Genomic DNA, 21,868 nt, shown 5'->3' with positions numbered 1-21,868 from the left:
GGCCCCAGAGGGGGGTGTTGCGGGCAACGCCGGCGGAGGCCCCCCCGGGGTGGGGGGGGGGGGTGAGGTTGCCCCCCCCCCCGGGGGGGGCACCGGGGGGCCCCCCCCCCCCCCCCCCCCCCCCCCGACAGTGGTGACGTCTTGCTGTGCCACCGTGCTTTGTAGGAAGTGCACTTGGCTCCATGCTGGCTGTGTGCCGCCCTGTCACTTCCCACGTGGGCCCAGCTCACCACCGCTCTGGGAGATCCCCTCGGCCACCAGCTTCAGTCACGCTTTTCCCCCAGAGACCACCGAGCAGGGGCGCCCAATCTTATTCACTAATGCTCTGTTTCCGGCAAGTTCTCTCCCCTTTGATTGCAGCCCTCCCACCAGCTGGGCTGCAGGACCTGGGCTGAGATCCTGTTTCCTTTCGTTTCCTGGGGACCTTCTCTGTCCCATTATCTTCCCCAGCGATCCTGACCTCCCAGGTTTCCACGGGCCCCTGCTTCAGCTCCTCTGATGGGGACGTTGCTTGCAGAGGAGGGGACCGTCACTCTAGGAGCTGGGTGGTGGACTCAGTCCCGGCTCTGCCTGACTTCTCATTCCCACGGTGGCTGCCAGGCGGTCTCCTCGTATTTTCTCATGTTTACCAGGTTAGATCTCAAGACCTAAGTGCTAGTCTAAGTCCTAGGAATTCTAGGGAAATTGGATTCACCCTGCAGAGCTCCCTAAATGCTGGAATCACAGCAGTTTAGGTTTTAAGTTAACATAAATGTTCTAAGAGTTTTTTCCACCAAGACTTCAGAGAAAAGGGGGAGAGAGCGAAACTAAAAGTACACAGGCTCAATAAATGACCATTTTCATGGGTCGATTTTTATTTATAACGCTAAAGGAAAATAAGTAATGCAGCTTGCCTCTAGGCAGATTAGAAGTGAAACAAAAAGAAAACAGAAGTTACCTGTCGGGTTGCCAAACATAAACAATGGGTTTGTAGCCCTTGGGATATTTTTCTGTGTGTGCCCAGATATGTGTAATCTGTATATGAGTGGGTGTTTAAGCAGTATTAGGTTCACCTTCTTTCTGTTTTATAGCACACCCAGGCATGCTCTCTCCCAGACCATTACTTACCCATGGTCTGATTTGGAAGTCACCGCATTTGTCCCCCACCAGCCTGTCGGCACTGTGACAGTGACAGGCACTCAGTTACGCGGCAGATCTTACTTGTGGAAGATCATCTGTCCCTGCAGCCACTTACTGTACTAACCGAGTAGATCTGGTCAGGTTGCAGAATTACCGTAGTGGCATTGTCTCCTTCCTGTGAGATGGGAGTGAGGCGGCAGTGTCTGTCCCGACACTGTCCTGTGGGCTGGCTGAGTGAGGTGACCTGTCTGAAGTCCCTGCCTGAGTCCTTGACACCCTCCTGGTTCCCAAGCCTAACCCACCACATCCGTCTTAGTAAGTGGCATCCCACCCTTCCTCACCACCTCTGTGGCCGCCCTGGATCTCCCACCATCCTCTCTGGGCTGGGCTGTCACAGGAGCCTCCCCCCACCCCGTCTCTCTGTTCCTGGTCTCGCTTCCCCTGATACACTTGTCAGCCTGGCAGCCTGCGTGTGTCACCGTGAGAGTAAGCAGGTGTACCTCCCTCTTCTCCCAGCTGCGACAGCTTTGAGGTCAAAGTGCTCGTGCTGACCCGGGGGGGTCCTCCCAGCTCTCCTGTCCTCAGACGTTCTACTCCACCACCCCTCACCTGTCAGCAGACGCCCGCACACGCTAGCCTGTCTGGAATCTCCTGCCACGGACATCCTCCTGGCTAACCCCCATTCACAGGGACGTCTCCTCCGACCCGCGTAGCCCCAGACTGCAGTCTGCCTTCCCCCACACCCTCGCTCAGTTTGACCGCCTCGCTCTCTAGATAAAATGCTCTGTATTTTGCTTATTTGTCTTGCTAGTTGTCCGCCCCTTCCACCGCTAGGCAAGCACCCAGGCAGGCTTCCCGTCCGTGCTGTGCAGCACAACATTCCCAGTGCCCAGCACGTGTATTTTTGTTACGTGAACAAATACCGAAATCTTAAAAAATTTGAAGTAATCTCCATACCCAACGTGGGGCTCGAACTCAGGACCCCAAGAGCAAGAGTCGCAGGCTCTACCGGCTGTGAGCCAGCCGGGCGTCCCTACGTGAACAAATAAATAATAGCAGCGGCTAACGTTTATTGAATGTTGCCCTGTGCTCATCACCGTGCCAAAAATTCAGTGTTAGCCACTGCTGCTGATGTATGTGCTTATTACGGTTTTTGAAACCCTCTGTGAGAAGGAGAGTGTGTTACTTTTAAGGTTAATCCATTAGCCCCAGAGCAAACATCAATAATCGTTCAGTTCCGCTAGCTGTGACAGAACCAGACCCTAAGAAGGTGATTCAAGGTGGTAAGTTTTGATGTAGGAAAGATGTGAGTGTACATATACCTATATGCGTCATATGTATGCATGTAGGCATTTATGTATATGATGCATATATGTTATGGACACGTAAGATCTATGTATTTGGGTATACCACGTATGTGCTTGCATTATGTGTGTGCGTATAGCTATGTGTTATATATATGTATATGTAACACAAGCATACATGTTTATACACACGTATATACGTGTGCAGGTGAACATATATCATTTTTGTTAATAGCCTGAAATACCAACAAGAAACGTAACTCCTTCTGTTTTGCACATATAGATCTAGCAGTTTCTGGAAGACACTTGACGTTGATTCTTCATGACTGTTCCAGGCAGATCATATAGATATCGTCTCTCATATCTTGTAGAGTAACATTTTTTTTCTTTACCTTATGTTACAGTCTCTGTTTAACCCAGGAAATGATAACGTATATATTGATATATTGAGTGGGGGCAGTTTTATAATATGACCTGTTCTTTGCTAATTCCTTAAGCCAGCGTGGATCGTTTCCTGCTTGTAATCAATTATTGTATTAGAGTGCACATCTTCTACATGGCACTTAGGAAAGAAAACCTAAGCCATTGCCTTTTTTTTTTCTTTTGCCCTGACCATTTCTTTAGTGAAAAGAACAGCTGGTTGAAACTCCAGAGACCAAGGGCCCATGTGGTTCTCATTGACTGGCTCTGGCCCCAGGCTAGTGCTTGAACTTTTTACATCCTGATTTTTCCTTCTGTAAAATGGGACAATAACCTATGCTAAGCAGGAATGTGGTTAAAATAATACCAAAGATGTAAAATTTCTTTGAGATGGCTCATTAAAAGGGAGAAAGGCATTCCGCATGCACAGACACCTGTCTGGGCGGGGTCTGTGAGCATGTCTGTCTCCTGACTCACAGGCTGTGCCATCCACCCTTGCGGGTGCCCAGGAAATATTAAATGAGTTACAGATCTTTGGGGGGGGGGGCATGCACGTTTGCTCTTTGTCCCACGGCATTTACCCTGTCCCTTTTGTGTGTTTCACAAACCTTTCCTTGGCATTTTCTTTCACAAAGTAGTGAGTTAAGCTCCAGGTTTTCATGGCTGTCCGTCCACCTGGACCAGTCGAGACCCGGGTGAGGGCTGTGAAGACACGGGACGGCGGGGGGCGGCTCGGTCCCGGGCTGCGGGCATCTGCGTGGATGCAGCCATCCTAGCAGGTGTTGTGAATGTTACTGCGCGTGCCGGAAGGTGCACAGTGAGTGTCGGAGGCGGGTTAGTTCTGGCTGATACATGGACGAGTTTAAAGGACAGTCGTTTACGGAAGGAGGCGGGAAGGGCCTGTCAGAGGCAATAAAGAAGCGATGTTCTGAGGCACAGAGCCGCGTGGTCTGGCCAGTGTCGCAGGTACCACCGTGAGCCTCACTGGGACTAAAAGAGAGGCCCAGCCGTGTCTAAGAGCTTCCCCTGGTAGAAGGGACGAGCCCCTCTGTTGCTAATGGTGGTGTCAGCGTCACGTGAAATATACCATAAAGTAGAAGCAAAGTTCAAGAGTGGTGCAGAGGGCGAAGTGGCTCTGTCCATTTGGGGACATCTGGAAGGCTTCGGGCAGAGGTGGCATTTGGGGTGGGTGGCTGGGATTATTGCAGACGGGATAATGGCAGAGGCCAAGGAGAGAGATTCAGGGCAAACGCAAGAAGCTAGGGTTTTAGAGAATAATGAGCAGCTTCTTTTGCCCCGGGGAGTGGGCTTTGTGTCTGCCAGGTAAGGCAGCTGTGGGGTCTGGTGGAGGGGACTTTGAACTTGAGTAGGCAGTGGTGAGGGGCTGACATTATCCAGGGAACCCAAGGGCTGGTAGCAAGGAAGTAAAGGGAGGAGAACATTTAAAACCTGTTGAAGTTTGGAGGGGCACCTGGGTGGCTCAGTCGGTTAAGTGTCCGACTTCAGCTCTGGTCTCGTGGATCGGGGGTTCGAGCCCCACATTGGGCTTTGTGCCGACAGCATGGAACCTGCTTCTGATCCTGTCCCCCGTCTCTCTCTGCTGTTCCCCTGCTCGTGAGTGTGTGTGGGCGCTCTCTCTCGCAAAAAAAACAAAAAAACCCACTTTGGAGTAAATGTCCACAGAGCATGGGAATGGGGCGGGGGTGGTGAAGAAATTAAAACACAAGGATGGGATAGAGCGTACCAGGGAACTTCTCCAGAGTCTCCTGCCAGAGGACAGAGTGACAGGCAGCATCCTGGGAAACGAGCGGATGGAATGGCGGGCACAGAGGTCCTACCTGAGGCAGGAGGGACTTTGCACAGTAGATTCCAAGGGCGCCAGTGGCAGCGGACTGGGGTTGAATCCGGACGACAGCGGCTGGAACGGCGGGACGTGAGGTTGGACAGAGGCGGGCCGGGCTGTCCCGGGCCTCCTGGGCTTGGTAAGGGCTTCGGATCGAACTGTAAACGCATTTGGCCACCACTGAAGGGGGTCAGAGGCTGTGTTCTGTTTATCTGTTTCCAAAAAAATGATCCTGGCTCATCCGTGTGGAAGGGATTTTAGGGAAGCACGGGTGGTGTTAGGGACAACAGGTGCCAGGTCATTGTGTGGGAGTGCGGGCGAGACGGAACACCGAGGCGTGGCTGCCGCTCCAGACCCGCAGATCGAACCCCAGCGGGTAAGCAGACGTGGCCGTGCACGGTGGTAGACGCCTTTAGTGCTGGAGATCTAGATGGATCTGGTCCCGGACTGTGATAACCAGTGTGCCTACTAAATTATCATCAGAACTCTTCGTTTTTAGAGTTCTGGTCGATAGGAAATATGACGTAAAACCCTAACTTAGTGAAAAATCTGAGTTAAATAGATTTTTCAACGTGATTTAAATGTGTTGGGATGTCACCTCATCTGTAGGTGCACAGAGTGTGTTCTCCAGGTAAAATTGGGGTTCCTTACACAATTTGACACCCATTTCCCGAGTCTTTTCGTGTCGTGTGATATATTTGTACTTCGGCTTAAACTCAGAGCCTCAGTCTCCCCATCTGTGAACCGAGGATCGTATTGCGTTGCAGGTTGCCTTAAGAGCTAAATGGCACAGAGCCTGGCATATGGGAGAAATCTGGCAAAATCCTGGTTACTGTTCGTAACAGCCTGGAAAGACACCTCAGTAGCATCTCTCTGATTCGTGAGGAGGAGGAGGAGGCGAGGTGTCCTTTTGTTGGTGAGGAAGTAATTTTCAAGGAAATTAGTTGCGGTGGCCCAAGTCACCAGGTGCACCTTTGTTAGAGGCCGAGCACCCGTGTGATGCCCTCAGAGCACCGGGTCTGCGTGGCGGACCCACGACTGCGCCACAGACGACGGGTCTCCCTGTCCTGTCCCTGCCACGTGTGCTTCTCTTGTTTCTCGCTTCTTGGATTGTTGCTTAGTCCACTGCTGTGTTTCAGGGCCCGTTGGTTCTAAGGGCCAGAAGCTTCCATAAAGAGCAGGCAGACCAGGTCTGAGCTCTGAAAGCATTTGTACGTTTTCTGGCTGTGGATTAGTTGAAAGAGACAGCTTGTGGGAAACAGAAGGACTCTCCAGTGTTTTAATTTTACACTGTAGTGTGTTGACTTCTTTCAGCCTTTTTTCCTATAGAACTTTACAGACCATTGTGCCAGGTGCCAAAACCCACCTAACTTTGGTAGTATTTATTCAGGTTCTGAGTACTTTTTTCCTTTCTAAATTAGGGATGTTGAAAAGTTCACAGTCACCTGTTCTAGACATGACATCTCCTCTAACAAGTCTTTAATAATTGTCTGTAAAATAGTAATTAGTGCTTTTATTCTTGTACCTGTATAATCACATTTCACCAACGTGGATTGTTTCTGGTTTTTTTCTGTCTCAGGAAAAGTTGTAAGGGCCTATTAGTCAAGTAGTCCGCAAATAGATAGCCACGGCCAAAGACAAGTACCTGAGGAGGTCATGGTCAGGGCACAGTGTGAGCGGACGGGGAACAGGCTTCTCTCTGGCGTGAAAGGAGAGATGACCCCACGCGAGAAGAACACCACTGTGGTGTCGACAGTTAGCAGTGTCTTGTTCTTGGCATTTGCTGGATTTCTCGTAATACCTCATCAACACTTTCTCTGTGGCTTTTTTGTTGCCTTGTTCCATTTTTAACTGCTGTAAACCTTTTTAAAAAACACATCTCGAACTTTTGAACCTCTAAGTAAGTAAAACATTCTAACGTGTGAAATTTTTGATGAAGGAATCAGTGCCTTAAGTACTGATTAATGATTAAGTAATGATTAATACATTTCTTTGAAACACTTTTATGATCTACTTTTTTAAGTTTGTGGGGGGAGATCCTAGCTTAACTTTATAGATTGAAGATATTCTAAGATTAATTTTTAAAAGATTAAGTGATTCTCACAGCCACTTTCAACTCGTGGCCTTGTCAGTACTGATGAAGTCACATGAGAAATTCATTTGATTGTTTTCACTTCAAGTCAAAGAGTAAATGTGACTGAATCTTCGATGTTTGTTACTTTTAATTTTTTTCTTTTTTTTTTAAAGTTTACTTATTATTTTATTTATTTTTATTTATTTATTTATTTTTGAGAGAGAGAGAGAGAGAGAGAGAGCGAGAGCGCACAAGTGGGGAGGGACAGAGAGAGAGAGGGAGAGAGAGAATCCCAAGCAGGCTCCATGCTCCGTGTGGAGCCTGACACGGGCTCGATCAGATGACTGTGAGACCTTGACCTGAGCCTAAATCAAGAGTCCACCACCCAAGCTCCCCTTACTTTAAATTTTTTTTTTTTTTTTTAATTTTAATTGTCGTCTTTACCCAGATTAACTGGTAGCAGTCACTTTGTTTTTCTACCCCTAGAGAGAGAAACAGATCTGGATAAACAGTTTTGTGTCTTAGGTCTTTCTTGGGTACGTCAAGTGAAATTGCAAATAATTCTGGTTGGTTGGGGCTGGGTGGTGAGAGAGGGCATTTCCTTGTGAAGTAAGATAATCTTTATAATTCACTTTGGTGTTTCGAGTGTTCTTGGTCAGACATTCATGGGGTACATATTGTTCTCTACTGTTGTCCTTCTCTGTATTGTTTAATTATATCGTGCCTTTTGTCGTACCGAGCGGCGCATACCTTTCCAAGACAGCTCTGTGCTGGGTAAATTCTTGCACTTGGAGGTGGTGTGAACAGCTTCGCTAAGAGAAAGTAACACCACCTCTGTGGTGAGCAATTCTGACCCAGTTTCTGAAATGTGGGTGAGGGGGTAAAACACCCAGACTCCATCCATACGTCGTAAGTAACATACACCAACAGGTGCAGTTAGGAATGAAATGCCAGTGCGGTTGCGTGGGTTATTTTGTTCTTCTTTCTTACTCCCACAGCCGGCCCGTTACTGAACCCGTTACTTTTGTTCCTCTCGTTACCACCAAAAATACGGGTGGCACCAAGTTCTCTTTCTAGTCCCCACTGCAGTAGGGATGTCCATCCTGCCTAAGAATCGAGCAACACCGTAGACTGTAGAGTGACTGAACGCCCAGGGTCCAAAAGGAAAGCCTGGCCCCTGTGTCTCAGACTTTTTTGTGTGTTTAACTCCGGCCGCTCCAGGCCAAGGAAACCCTTGAACTCCTCATGGCGGAGGGAGGAGCCCCCAGGACCGGGATCGTGGCCTGTGGAAGAACAGGCTAGACGTAGGAAGGGAGGGACCGTTTTTGTCCAAGGATTCCCTGAAGTCAGTACAACTTAATCTAACTGAAGGTGACCCGTGTGGACCGCCAACTCCGTACCCCGTGCACGTGTGTGGGTCAGGTAATTCGTTAGAAAGGCTCATCAAGGTGAAGGACGAAGAGCCTCTGTGTCTCTTTCCTGCTTGTTTGGTCGTCCATCCATGTAACCGTCGTGCGTGTGTGACGGGGGCTTTCCATACGGGATTTCTGATGCCATTACCCCAGGTTTACGGGTACACAGAGCGCGAGTCAGAGATGTCTGTGGCCTGTCCCACGGCCACGTGGTTAGGACACGGAGAGGGGCGGCGGGCTCACATGCTGGCCCTCAGGCTCTTTGCCTTGACGTCATGCTTTCTCAGAGATCAGCTCGGAGAATCCCTTTCTGGGACGTACGGGCGAAATTGTTCAGTGTCCTTGACCCATTCCTGGTCAGAAGAATTTTGAATTTGCACTTTAGTGCCATTGTACTTTTCTGAGCATTTTCCTTGTATGACAGAAGAGACTGCACGCGTTTAAGCACAGACACTAAGGCAGCTGTGACGGGGCGGGGCGGGCCCTTACACGTCAGGCGAACGTCAGCTCAGGTTTAAGGCCTCGGGTAGCCTAATCAGTAGCAACAGCGAGCACTTGAGACTCTCTGGGCCAGTTAATAGTAAAAACCAAAAACCACAACATCGTTCTCAGAATCCTCACCGCAGTCTATTGGCTTTGATGAGAACGCTCTTATTCTAGGCTCTCAAGGAACGTCGGGTGGGTTGGCTTGGTCGGGTCACGGAGAACTGAAATGCACCTGCAGAATTTCCTGACTGAGTGCCCTGTTTTTCCCTTTCTCCAGGTCTATCATTAGCAGAAGATTTTTCTGCATAGTCGGCACGCTGTACCTCTACCGCTGTATCACAATGTATGTAACCACACTCCCGGTGCCCGGTATGCATTTCAACTGCTCTCCGAAGGTAATCTTTGCTCACTGTGATTTTCCCTGTGTTTTCTGTCTGTCCTCCGGCACGGGGGTCCTTTGACTAAGGCCGAAGGTAGAAGTTTCTTCAGAGTGTAGTCAAGGCCCCCCCCACCCGTCCGGGAAGGTTACTGAGCAGTGTGGCCCGGCGCCCGCCCCCTCCCCCCTTCCCCACATCTCCAGGCCCCGCCATGCGCCCCAGCTGGGAGCATGTGTGGTCTGGTGAGTGCGCTGGAGGCGGTTAAGCCGCGTGTGTGGGTGTAGCTCTTTGCTTTTCCTGCCAAACTTTTAAAATACCATTCGCTCCCTTGACACAGATCCAAGAGCTTGTATATGCTTTTTTCCCCTCTCTTGGGTGGAAGGTTCGGCCTCCAGTGATATTTTTTCCTTCTTTCTACTAATCCCTGCGGTGGTCATCTCTGACGGCAGAGCAGGAGACGCTGTCCCCTCGTGCCCTCCACCCACCCGAACGAGGTCACCGCTCCCCAGAGGCGCGTGTGGCCCTATTGATCTCTCTGGCGGCACAGAGACCTTTCGCTAACGTAAACCGTTCCTCTCTTACCGTCTCTGTTTTTCCACCCGGTTCACAAAATAACTTTTACCTTGCAATGCTTCCAACTAGGGAGGTCACTGGAACTTGTTTGGAATGATTCTTTTTGCATCGCGCTGATGTTGGTAAAACACCCATGTCCTTTCAGCTCCCTCCCCTTTTATAAAGTTTCTTCTTTCCAGAAGAGAGAGTTTCTCTGCTGGAACCATGAAAGAGAGCTGCAAAACCTATTGGATTTTTGAAGCGGAGTCTTTATCATTTGAAGGTTTGGACCCCGCTAAGTTACGTGCTTATTTACCGGTCTCCCTTCTAAGACTCACGCGTGTGCCCAGGAGGGTGGCTGGTCCCCTGCTTCTCTCTTCCTCTGGTTCACTTCAGACTCCTCACCCTGGAGAAGCCGCCACAAAGAACAGGTGGTCCCAGCTTCCGCTCGTCCCTCACAGCAGCCCCACCGCCCTCCCCCTTCCACCTCGTCCCCTCTTCCTCCCGGGAAGCCAGCCTCCCTTCTGCGGCCTCTGAAAACTGAGTGCCTGCCTGGGGCTGCCGGGCTGTAGGAAATATCTTCGCCGGGAGGCTCCAGTGATGCACGTGGACTCCGGGGGGGAGGCTGGCGATCAGCCGTGTGTTCTCAGTAGTAGGCTGACAGTTGAGATGTATGTGCCTAAGTTGAGTTCGGCTTCTTAAAAAAAGTCTGCACGTCGAGAAGCGTCTCCAGCGGGGAGTGGGGCGCGCTCGTTTAGGTAGATGGGAAGTCTGGCCGGGCCCACGGACCGGATCGGCCGTGAGGGACTGTGCCGTGCGGCCATCCCCCTTGCCCTGGCTCCCGCTCCGTTTCTCCTTACGGCCTCTCTCTGCCATCGCGCCCAGGACGGCCGGCCCACGCCCGGGGCCTGTTGGCACTCACGGCCTGCCTGAGTCATAGGCAAATCCAGCCAAGGTCCCGAGGCTATAAAGAGTTGTGGCTTTTCTTGGTAAAAACAAGAGGTCACAGCAGGAACTGTGCCAAAAAACGAAACCTCAGACGTGCCTCTGGTTTATGGTGTTGCCAGAAATCCCGAGCGGGGCCGTCCCTCGTGATGGTCATTTGGAAATCGGGAGTTTTTAAATAAAAGAACGTGGGAGGGGATGAAACGTGAGTACAGCTTAGCAAAAAAAGTGAGCACAATTAGTTACAATGTGTTAAATCTAATTCCTTTAGGCTCGTGGAAGAAAGGATTCAGAAAATAATTTTTATTCTAAAACCGTTCATGCGCGTCTCCCAGGGCAGAGAACCTCATGTGTGGAAGCTGTACGTGCCCAACCCCCCAGACGCCGTGATTATCAAGAGTGGCTACGTTAGCTTCATCTCATTTTATTTTGACGTATTTAAAAAATTAAAAGTATATGTGTATTTTTTTAAATGTTTTTTATTTAGTTTTGAGAGAGAGAGAGAGGCAAAGCTCGAGTGGGGGAGGGGCAGAGAGAGAGAGAGGGAGACACAGAATCGGAAGCGGGCTCCAGGCTCCGAGCCGTCAGTGCAGAGCTGGACGTGGGGCTCGAACTTGGGAACGGCGAGATCATGACCTGAGCCGAAGTCGGACGCTTAATCAACTGAGCCACCCAGGCACCCCTTGAGGTATTTTAAAACAGACCCCAGGTAATGCCGTTTCATGGCTATCTACTTTAGTATGCATCTGAAAATTTTGGACATTTTATTGATAACTTTCATGCTGTTGGTGTAGTCAACACGATCAACTGTCATTCCTCGGTATCGGCAGTTCCCAGTTCGTAGACCATCTTGGTTGTTTTAAAAATGCCTTTAAAAACATCAGTTTGGGGACGCCTGGGTGGCTCAGTCGGTTAAGCGGCCGACTTCGGCTCAGGTCATGATCTCGTGGTCCGTGGGTTCAAGCCCCTCGTCGGGCTTTGTGCTGACAGCTCAGAGCCTGGAGCCTGTTTCAGATTCTGTGTCTCCCTCTCTCTGACCCTCCCTCGTCCATGCTCTGTCTCTCTCTGTCTCAAAAATAAATAAATGTTAAAAAAAATTTTTTTTAAAAAACATCAGTTTGTACAAGTTACAGGAGCCAACTTCCTTACATTTAGTTGATCTGTCTCTTAAGTCTCCAATTCTAGGCCAGTACTCTCTCCTTTCTCCCTCTTTTCTTGTTTTAAGCCCATTCGTAACCCATGGAGATCAGACAGGCTATTCCATGGGGTATCCCACGTTCTGGATTTATCCGGTTTTTCCTTTGTAGTGTCGATTAGCCTTTTTCTGTCCTCCATTTTTTCTCTAAATAGAAAGTTGGCTCTGGAGACTTGATTCCAGTTCAGTTGTGACTCCGTCGGCAGGAACGGTCCCCAGGAACAAGGGAATGGTTTCTGATGCTGGACAGAAGAGTCGGGGAGGCCACGGAGGCCGGGGCTGCCCCTGGCATGGCGGGCCAAGCTCGAGCAATCGAGTGACCAGTTGAGGACTAGAACGGTGTCAGAAGGGGGAGAAGGGGTGCTAGAGGGGGACCCTGGACATCAGCTTTGCTGCTTCAGAGCCCTGCCCACGGCTAATCAGCCAGGATTGAAAGGAGCCTCAGGAAGTCACCCCACCCTCCATAGCCTCGCCTCCAGAACAGCCTCCCCCTGACCTGTTGCACAGAGAGGGGGCTTCTCACCCCATAAAAGGACAAACCGACCGAGTAACGAGTAGTGGGAAGAACTGAGGTCAGAGTCAGGACGGTCTCACACAGCCCCTTCCCAGCCAGGGCAGTTGCGTTGACCTTCTCAGTTCCCCAGTCTCCTTAGTGGCTGCACAGCACTAGTGACACTTTCTGGGTCTGTCTGAAGGAGCTCGGGGGAGATGGCAGCACGTAGGGCTCAGTCGACGGAAAACGCCAAAGGCAGGGTATGCTTCAACCCTACGCCCTGCCCTGTCTGGCGAACGTTCGCGTCACAGGCCGGCCTGCGTCGCACGCCTCCAGGGGCCGGCGAGCGAGGAGTGAGCGTGGGGGACAGAGGTGCCTGTGTGGACAGCGCCTCGGCCCCCTGGTGCAAGCCCGCGCCCTCGTGGTCCCTGTGCAGAGCGCTGCAGCGGCTGGTGCTTGGCCGTCCCCCGGAGGGAGGGCAGGAGGGCGCAGGTCGTACCCCTGGGCAAAAACCTGACGTGGGGAATGAGGGTTTCACAGGCCCCTTGGGTCTTCTCACTGGGATAGTTATGCGTGAGGCACTTGGGAGACCCCTGAGTGGGGCGCCGTCTAGGACGGTTAGCGGTACGGGGTCAAGGTTGGGCGAGCACGGGAGCCGTCACGTTCTGCGCACGCGGGCACGTGAAAAGGCCCGAGACAGGGCGGAAAGTAGAGCCTCCAGAGGCGAGAGCTCCCCACGTGACCCCTTTCCCAGCCTGTCGGTTGGTGGCCCTCGCACGGTGTCCTGGCGTCATTCAGCTGCGTGGGACAAGTTGGGCCGTAGAAGACGCTTTGTGTGTGACGTCGTCTGTCGGTTCTGCCGTCACGTTGGGAGTCCTAATGCCGGTGCCCAGGACGTGGGGCTTCCAGGAGGAAGGGCCCTGCAGGCTCGCGGCACTCAGTACGCTCATCTCCTGGCCGTGTGCTCGGCACTCGGCGGGACCGTGACGGTCGTGTGCGGTGACCAGGGCAGGAAGGACAGAGGCCTCCGTCAGTGCTCCCGCCACAGAGCTGAGCCCCCCTGGGGACATGCAGAGGGGAGTCGCGGTGTGCAGCTGCTCGATGAGGAGCTCCTGGGACGCACGTGTCCTCTGGCCTAGCGGACGCCAGCCGGTCACGCCGTCGGCCCCGTTACCATCATCAGAGCTTTTCTGCCAGGAGTGTGTGAACCAACCAGAACATAGCCACCTGCCTCTTGTTCCCGCTCTTTCAGATCCAGTTTTAAAAAAGAAAACGCAACGGCAAATATTCGTGAATTCTGTGGTGTCCTTAGCTTTCCGTACGAACGTTGGCTCTGACCGTCGGGGCAAAGGAAGACCCGCCCCGGGCCCCAGGTTCGCGCACAGCCCATGGCTGACGGAGGAGGTACCGTGGGGCTGTTTCAGCTCTCTTGCCAGTCACCCTGCGAAGGAATCCGTGGCTCAGATCACGTTGAGGTGCATGCTGGGCTCTGCTGTGTGGTCTCCGTGGTGACCTTGGAACAGAGAGGGTCACGGTCACATGGCAGCAAGGGCGCGCGGCTGGCCGGTGCCGTGATCTGACACGGCGTCTTAGTGACGTGGTTCTCCTCAGGTGCAAAGTTGAGTTTTCTTCTCTGCACCCCCCGCCCCCATGCACTTGAACGTGGCCCGCCGTTGGACAGGCTGTGTTTGGGTGGCAGCGGGGGTTCACTGTTCTGCGGTCGGGACAGAACGGCCTCCGTGCTCTCTCCTGCCCACATCCCAGAATCGAGAAAGGTGCAAGCTCCTGCAGCCCGAGGTTGAGACGTGGAGGCCCCACTCCTGCTCTGCGGGGACCTCGTGGCCTCTTCTGGTGCTTTCTCAGGTGGCTGCCCCGTGGCAGGCAGCCCTGCACGCCCGCCGATCCCAGGTTGTGACAAGGTCCCGCGGGCCTTGTCGGCCGTGAGAACATGGCCTGCGTCCCTTACCAAAGTAGCTTCATGTCCTGCTGTGGAATCGTGTGGGATTTAATTTGTCAGTGCGCGATTTCACCTCATTTTCTGCTTGCTGCCCTGTTTCTTACCGTCGTCACCGTGACCCCCCTTTCCGTGTTCAATCTCACTTTTAACTATTTCTCGCAGGTAATTTCCAGACCCTTCCCCATCCCAAGGCTCTTCCTCTGTCTGCTGCCAATGCTCTCTTCCTTTTTCGGGGACAAAAAAAAAAAAAAAAAATAGAAATGCACTGGATTGTTTTCTCTCTTAAAAAGATTTTTTTCCATTTTAAAGAAACTACACATTTATTGTAGATACACTAAAAACGATACAGGAAGAGGAAAGTTTTTACAATCACTCAGTGCCCTGTTTACTGTTCATGTTTCCGTATGTTTATTAGTCCTTTATGCATCGTCGTCTTACGTATTTCTCATCTTGCTTTCTGTGCAGTTATTCCCATTTCCTTATAGTTTACCCTTGATATGTGCAGTTTTACATCATTTTATAAGCCTTAGACTTTCTGCGTGGTTTTATTTACGGGACATCCCCAGAGAGCCCCCAGATTGTGAGGCAGGGAGATTGTTTCCTGAACAAGCATTTCTAGAGCACCTGCCCTATGTGGGGTGAGATTTGAGGATACACAGGTCGATACCACAGGGGCCTCCATGGGCACCCAGGTTCCCGAGTCACCCGGCAGATCGCCGTCACCTGCCTATGGTGCCCGCAGAAGGTAGCATACTCTGCTGGGTGTCGGCTGTCCCGGCCAGGTCTCAAAGGGTGAGGAGTTCACCAGGTGGGGTTAAGCCACAGGGAAGTACAGAGGAGGCCTGGGGAAGGGGGGTGACCCTGGGTGTGGGCCCCAGTGGCAAGTGGCAAGGGATGAAGCCGGAGAGGCACAGTGGGCAGACTTGAGGGGTCTTGTCACCCTTCTGAGGAGCCAGGCTGCGGGGGAAGGCATAGCAGGAGTGAGAGGTGGTCACCTGTGCCCCTTCGAGGGACCCTCCAGCTGTCTGGGAGGGAGGGGGGACAGAGGACTTGCCCAGGTGCCGGATGCCGGGCCCCTGTCCTGAACACCCTGTCGTTTGGCACCCCCGGGGGTGTGAGGGAGTTACAGTTGATTCAGAGCTGCCCCCCCCCCCCCCCCCCCCGCTGCCTCCCAGTTATTGTCGGTCTTTAGTGACGCGGCAGGGAGTCTGGCCACGTCTCGGGTCGTGAGGGAGGCGATGAGTCCGCGTTGCCACTATGGCCTGATTTAGAGGTGAGGTGGAGAGGGAGGGCTGTGTTTGGGGGACACTGGGAAGGTGACAGGTTTTCCACGTGGCAGCAGCTGTCTAGAGTAAGCAGGTCACCAGGCTCAGAGAACTCAGTAGGCACCCCAGGGAGACCCACAGGTGGTGGCAGATGGGTCTCCAGGAAGCGTTTTCCACTGTGTCAGAGTAGGGGCAGATGGACAAATGGACTTGTGTCCTGAGGGAAGGGCTGCCCGGCCACCGCAGGCCAGGGCATCCCATTGAGAAGCCATACTCCCTGCTGGAGAGGTTCCCGCTGGCCGTGTTTGAGATAATTATAGTATCACAATGAAATAATGACAGTAGTTGATTATAATACATTAGAGCAAAAACAGCTTTTAAGAATTGAGGGAGAAAAAGGTAAAAGAAATACTAGAAAATCACCATTTGTAACGACTACAGTAGTAATTCAAGCAGGAGCCATTATTGGTGCTAAGGCCGTTAGGTGAAAGGTTGAGGGCATGATACTTAGCTAATTTAGAAAAGAACACAAACTGCTTATTAATTATAAAGGGGCAGAGGTGCGTATTTGGTGGAGAAATCCGGCAGGCACTCCTGTAGCCAAGTGATCAAAGCGGTCACGGGACAAATGATGAGAGATGCTTGTCGCTATGGTGTGCAGAGAAGGGCCTGCCATTTCTGTAATATTCCTGCCAATAACATTTCACCTGGACTTGAACATAAACAATCAGATAAGCCCAAATTGAGGGACATTCTGTAAAGAAACGAGGCTGGACTCTTCAGAAATATCAGCGTCATAAAAACAAAGACCGAGAAACTAGCAGACTGGGAGAAATTAAGACTGTGACAAGTGTCCTCACTGTGCATTCTCTGATCAGACCCTTGGCTGGGGCATAAGAGCTGTGAAGGGCATTCCAGAGATGTCTTAACTGGGACCATACTGCCTCGTTGTTAAAAGTTAGGAGTGTGACAGTGGAGGAACATGTCCTAGCATATTCAGTTTGTCCTCAACTGGTCCAGGAAAAAGAGGGAGAATGGAGCAAGGGTGGCAGCACATCGATGATGGAGGAGGCTAAGCACAGAGTCTGTGGGTGTTTATCAGACACACGATTCCCAAGGATAGCGGCTCAACTTAGGATTTTCTGATTTTACAGTGATAACAGTGAACGCATTTTCCACTTACATTTTTCAACTCACTGTGGGTTTATTAGGAGGCAGTACAGTCGAGGAAGACCTGTACTGTCCTTTAGATTTAGGGATTTTCCTAATAAACATCTGAGGGAATTTGCTTATAAATTTTTGCTTCATGAACAAGTGAGGCTAAAGGATCGCTCAACACTAAAAGCAAGTGTACTTTTGTTAAAGGGATTAGTGCCTTGCTGAAATACTGGATTTATTTAATGTAACAAATAAGAAAATGGGAAATCTGGAGCCAACCTTTTTTAAAGATTTTGTGAAGCTTTGGTAAGTCTCCTTTACTAGAGGTCATAAAAAAAATACAGAAATTTTTAGGGGGAGGAAGGGAGGCTGGTTAGGCATTTCGTGTTTTATTGATGATAATTAGAGAGACCGTGCCCCCACAAAATAAAAAATAAAAGAAAACAACCCGCATGGTATTAGAATGGATGGATACACTTGACAATGGAGAGGTGCAGAGAGCCAGATCCTTCAGACCTTAAGGGAGGGAAACGTCTTTTTAGAAGTTGCACGAATGTGTTCTAAGAGGACGCGCAGTGAAATCTCGCCACATCAGTGGAGGTGGACGCGATATTTGTGGGTGGAACGAAGTCTTCCCAGGAATGAAGCAGTTACCACGTGGAGGAGAAGGGTTCAGAAAAGTGCCTTGTGACCACGGACGAGAGTCGGTGAGGGCCGCGTGGACAGCCACCCCGATCTGGATTGCTGGGTGCCGGGGTGGGATTCTCCCCGAAGGACATGGTCATTGCCATGCTGCCCGAAGTTTGGATGCACTTTATAACGGAGCAGGCACTTGTAGCAGACCTCCCCTCACTTTGGCTGGGGGTGCCGTGGGCGAGGAAGTATCATCCTTGCCGTCTTCCAGACGAGAGACCGCTGAGGCCGCGTTGGGCAGAGTGTCTGTCCAGAGCCCCCCGGACGCCGGACCCCGACCCGGGGCTTGTGCTCCTGTGCAGGCAGACTCAGAGACATTGGGAGCACCCCTCTGCCACTGCCCAGCCCAGGGCGAGGAAAGTCAAGGACAGGTGGGAAACACCTTGTTAGAGAAGGCGGAAAACGTGCCCTTGGCTTGTGAACGATTTCCATGAGAACAGCTTTTATAGAAACGGGGAAGTTTGATTTAAATGGAAAAAAAAAAAAAACAACCCACTTATGGAAAGTGGCTCTTCAGCGAGTGCTCCTGTGCACCTGCCTGGAAATGACGTGCGTAAAGTGGGCTGGATTTCGTGAGAACCGCCACCACAACCTGGAGATGCTCTGGAGCCTTTGTCATCTGGGGAGGCGTTGGGGACAACAGCAGGCCGTCTGTAGGGCCCCAGAGGCAAGCTCGCTTAGGGAGGGGAGAGGTGGGATCTGAGCCCAGACGACTCACTGGGTGAAACAGAGAAACAGCCTCTCTGCTGATTTGCTCATCTGTGAAATGGGCGTCACGGCCTCTGCACCAACCACCCCACCGGCTGGTGCGGATACGGCCGGATCATTAATGGGGAAACTCCGTGGAAAAGTTGGACTCTCCATCCCCACGAAAGCTAATGTTTTCGTACACAAAATCCCCCTGTTACCACTCCCTTTCTCCTGCCCGCTCAAGTAGTAGTAAGACGGTGTGAGAAATCGTGCGGGGCGGGAGTACGGAATCACAAGAACCGTTCACCCAACCCGCAGGCACAGCACCTCTCCCGCGAAGGACGTTCTCGTAACTCCTGCTCGTTCTTACGGACGCGTCATTGGTTGGGAGGGCTGCCCCGCCGGGTGACACGCAGGGAGCGGCGGAGTCTTGCCGTTTCGGGCTCCGTCATCAGGGGGAGAAGCTGAGGGAAGCCGCAGTGTGGAGCGTGTGTTTCTCAGCTGCAGGTGCTCGGGTGTGATAGGCATGCCGCCAGCCCTTCCGTGCCCCGATGCCTGCTTCCCTAGCGGGTGTGCCTGTGGTCTGGGGGCTCAGAGCGGCCTTCTCGGCTTGTTGTAGAGGAGAGTGACTTTTCTGTTTGGCGGGGAGATTGTTCTTCAGGAATGGGACAAAAAGTTATTTGCCCTGATGGTAGTAGGTGGATTCATTGAATGATGGACTGATTGAATGATCGACTGATTGAATGAATGAATGAGTAATTTGAGAGCTACCTGGCTGCATGGCTTCGCAGTGGGGCATGATCACAGGACGTGACCTCTGAACATCTGGACAGGAGGAGGCTGCTGGAGGAAAATTACTCCGCGTGTACCCAGGTCCTGGTTTATGCAAAGCTGGGGGGTACCGGTGGTGTGCAGGGGGCCTGCAGTGCCTCGGACAGTGGCAGATGGGGTCCCAGGACTTGGGTCCCCTCCCCAGCTCCAACACTGAGCAGCCGGCGGATGGGACCAGCCGTGCCGATTTTCCAGGGCTTCTGCAGGGCGAAGCCTCGGTGAGGGGCACGGATTATACTCAGTAGCATTTCCGCTCCCGTCGCCTTGCGGCCGTTCGTCAGGGTTAGAGCAGAGCCGTTGGATGACGCAGCGTTATTTGGTGAGCTCGGTTCCGGGGGGCGTGCCCTCTCGGGCCAGTAGGGGGTGAGTGTCCCTGCTCTTCAGATGCAGCAAAGGGAAGAGGCAAGTGGGCTAGACCGTGTGCAAACCGGGTGACGGGGAACAGATTCTCATCCAAGCGCTCTGGTACTCAGCCCTGAAAACTTGGGGAAGCCTGCTTTCTAATAGCCAGGGCCTCACTGGTTTCTGACTGTACTAGATTAGTCTGTGTCATTAGGAAGCCTCTCCCGCCGCCTCCTGCTCGCGGTTTCTTCCTGTGCCTTGTTATTGCTTAAGCGATTTGGGCCAGTTTACTTCTTAGCCATTCATCAGATGCTGAAGAAAATTGCTGTATTTTCACTGAAAACTGACTTTTCTGTGTCCCTAAGAGACGATAATTCACAGAGCGAATTACTACAGCTGTGTAGCGTCTACTGAGACAGTGATTTGTGTGAACGTCCCCCAAAATATCTCTGCTTTCAGAAATGAACATCCAACAGCCTCCTGTTGTGGGGGGCGGGGTACTTTTCCAGCGACAGTGGGGTGAGCGCAGTCCATGCTCTTTCCCACCGACTGCAAGTAAGAAACACCCCGCAGAATGTTCGCAGCAGCTTTTTGAGGATGCTGCAGGAGGGGGGCAGGCAGATTGGGGAATGAAACTAAAGGAAGCATGAGAGGGAAGACCAGAGTTCCCGTTTTTTCCTCTTCTTTAGTCTCTTCCCGTATGTCCTGCCTGCACTCGAAGGCCGCCGAGATCCCACAACTGGAGACTTCCAAGAGAATTCCTCTCTTTCTAGCCCAAGGAGCGGGGACTTCTAGAAGTCCCTTTGGGACAGAGACTGGGAGAAATCCTGCCAGCTGCCATTGAAACCCTACTGACGTGTAGTTTGTACATTCTACGTGTTCTCTGTGCTTGTTTTTAAAAAAATACAGTTGATTATGCCAAATGTTTTGTTTTTTCCTCGATAAGAGACGATGTTTATGATACAAACTTACTACACAGGCATTATAAACTGATTTCGTTCATAATTTATTACGCAGTCGTAGCCCAAGTCAACGCATTTGAATCACTGTGGTGTGAGTCTAACCAGTCACCTCAGATGGCGGTTCAGTAGGTTTGAGAATGGTTTTATAGGGACTCCCGATGTTGTCAGTACTTGCCGGCCTGGGCTTCCAGTAGCAAGCAAGCAGTTATTTAATAACAATTCCTGGTTAGATTGTTTCCACTCTGTTCCTTTTATACGTAATATCATAGTGGGAGAGTTCTACCTAAAGGTTCATTCCCATCTGGGATCATTTCTTTGCAGGAGGCTCTGAGACTCCATGTAAACGAGTCACGGGCAATGCGGTTTGGATTGCCGGTCAATATCGACGATGATTTTTGCAGGAGAATTTTGTAGATTGTCATAACAATGATGCTCCCCAAGTGGTAGGTGAGGAAGTGGAGGGTTAGACTGGTCCGGCTGCCTCGGATCACACAGCTAAGCGGCAGAGCCCAGTCTGCCCGCCACCCCTCCCGGCTGGCAGGTGCATTCGGCTCATCCCCCCTCACCCAGCCGCTGGGCGTGCCCCGCCAGCCCCAGCCCTGCTTCCACTTCCCTCAGCCTTGCTAACTTGATGCGCGAGCAAAGTTTGTATCTGTTTGTTTGGCAGTCTCCACGCCTCCCGCTGGTCATATCCTTTGTCCTCTGATACATTTTGTCTCCCACGTTGGTCTTATTTACTTGGTTCATATGGTCAGTTTCCGTGAAAAAGATGTTAGCTGGTTTCTGTTCCGGTTGTTATGCAACATGTCTTTTACTTTGTTTGCTTTTTTTTTTTTTTAAACATAATTAAAATTTTTATGTGGCCATAGCCATCCACCTTATTTTCCTGTTTCCCACTAAGCTTGAAGAGACTGCCCCTCCCAGAGGTTTGACAGCCATGGAAAGAGATTTTTTAAAAGAAAGCTTAGGTGTTTTAAGGGCACTTGGAAGAAATGCAGCATTAATTTTCAGCTATTTTTTTTCTCGATGCTGTGTTTACCTGGTAATGTCTCCCTCCTCCCCACGCGTACAGGTTCCCCACAAATATTTTCGTGCTAAAATGGGAGGGCAAATTACGGGGTGGTGGTGCCTGAGAATAGGATTTCTAGTGTAAAAAACAGTTTTTGGAAAGACAATCTGAAATGGAATAAAATGAAAAGCTACCCAGGCTTTTGTTGCCATAATTTTCCTCTTTATATTATGCATTGTTATGACAGAACTGGACCCAACTTTCCATTTAAATCTTTTGAAAAATTTCTATCGTGTTTATTACATAAGTGCAATTAAAAAAAAAAAAAAAAAAAACGGGCACCTGGGTAGCTCAGTTAAGCATCCGACTTCAGCTCAGGTCATGATCTCACAGTTCGTGAGTTTGAGCCCCACGTCGGGCTCTATGCTGACAGCTCAGAGCCTGGAGCCTGCTTTGGATTCTGAGTCTCCCTCTTTCTCTCTGCCCCGCCCTCATACTCTCTCTCTTTTTCCAAAAATAAGTAAACATTTTAAAAATGTTTTTAAACAAAATGGTTCTGTACAACTTTCACGACACACCGTAGCCATCCGTCCCCCTGAGCCCTGACCAACTCCAGCCCACGTTCCTAACTGCTTTCAACAATTCTAACTGAAGCTGGTGGTGCTTATCTTCATAGCTTTTTACTTTTCACAGGTGTGTGTGTGTGTGTGTGTGTGTGTGTGTGTGTGTGTGTGTGTGTGT

General features: G+C 51.1%; 1 protein-coding gene across 3 annotated transcripts in view; it reads left to right on the top strand.

The window, feature by feature from the left end:
* The window catches only part of SGMS1 (sphingomyelin synthase 1), a 115,898-nt gene that overhangs the window by 85,069 nt on the left and 8,961 nt on the right, over window positions 1-21,868 (top strand). For all 3 annotated transcript variants that reach the window (XM_049646046.1, XM_049646047.1, XM_049646045.1), the window contains one exon: window positions 8,936-9,053. In XM_049646046.1, coding sequence (XP_049502003.1) covers window positions 8,936-9,053 — 118 coding nt within the window. The remainder of the gene's footprint in view (window positions 1-8,935; window positions 9,054-21,868) is intronic.

This window comes from Panthera uncia, chromosome D2 (genome assembly GCF_023721935.1).
Source record: "Panthera uncia isolate 11264 chromosome D2, Puncia_PCG_1.0, whole genome shotgun sequence".
Classification (NCBI taxonomy): Eukaryota; Metazoa; Chordata; class Mammalia; order Carnivora; family Felidae; genus Panthera; species Panthera uncia.
Note: the sequence above shows the minus strand (reverse complement) of the source record. Positions and strands in the feature narration are given on the sequence as shown.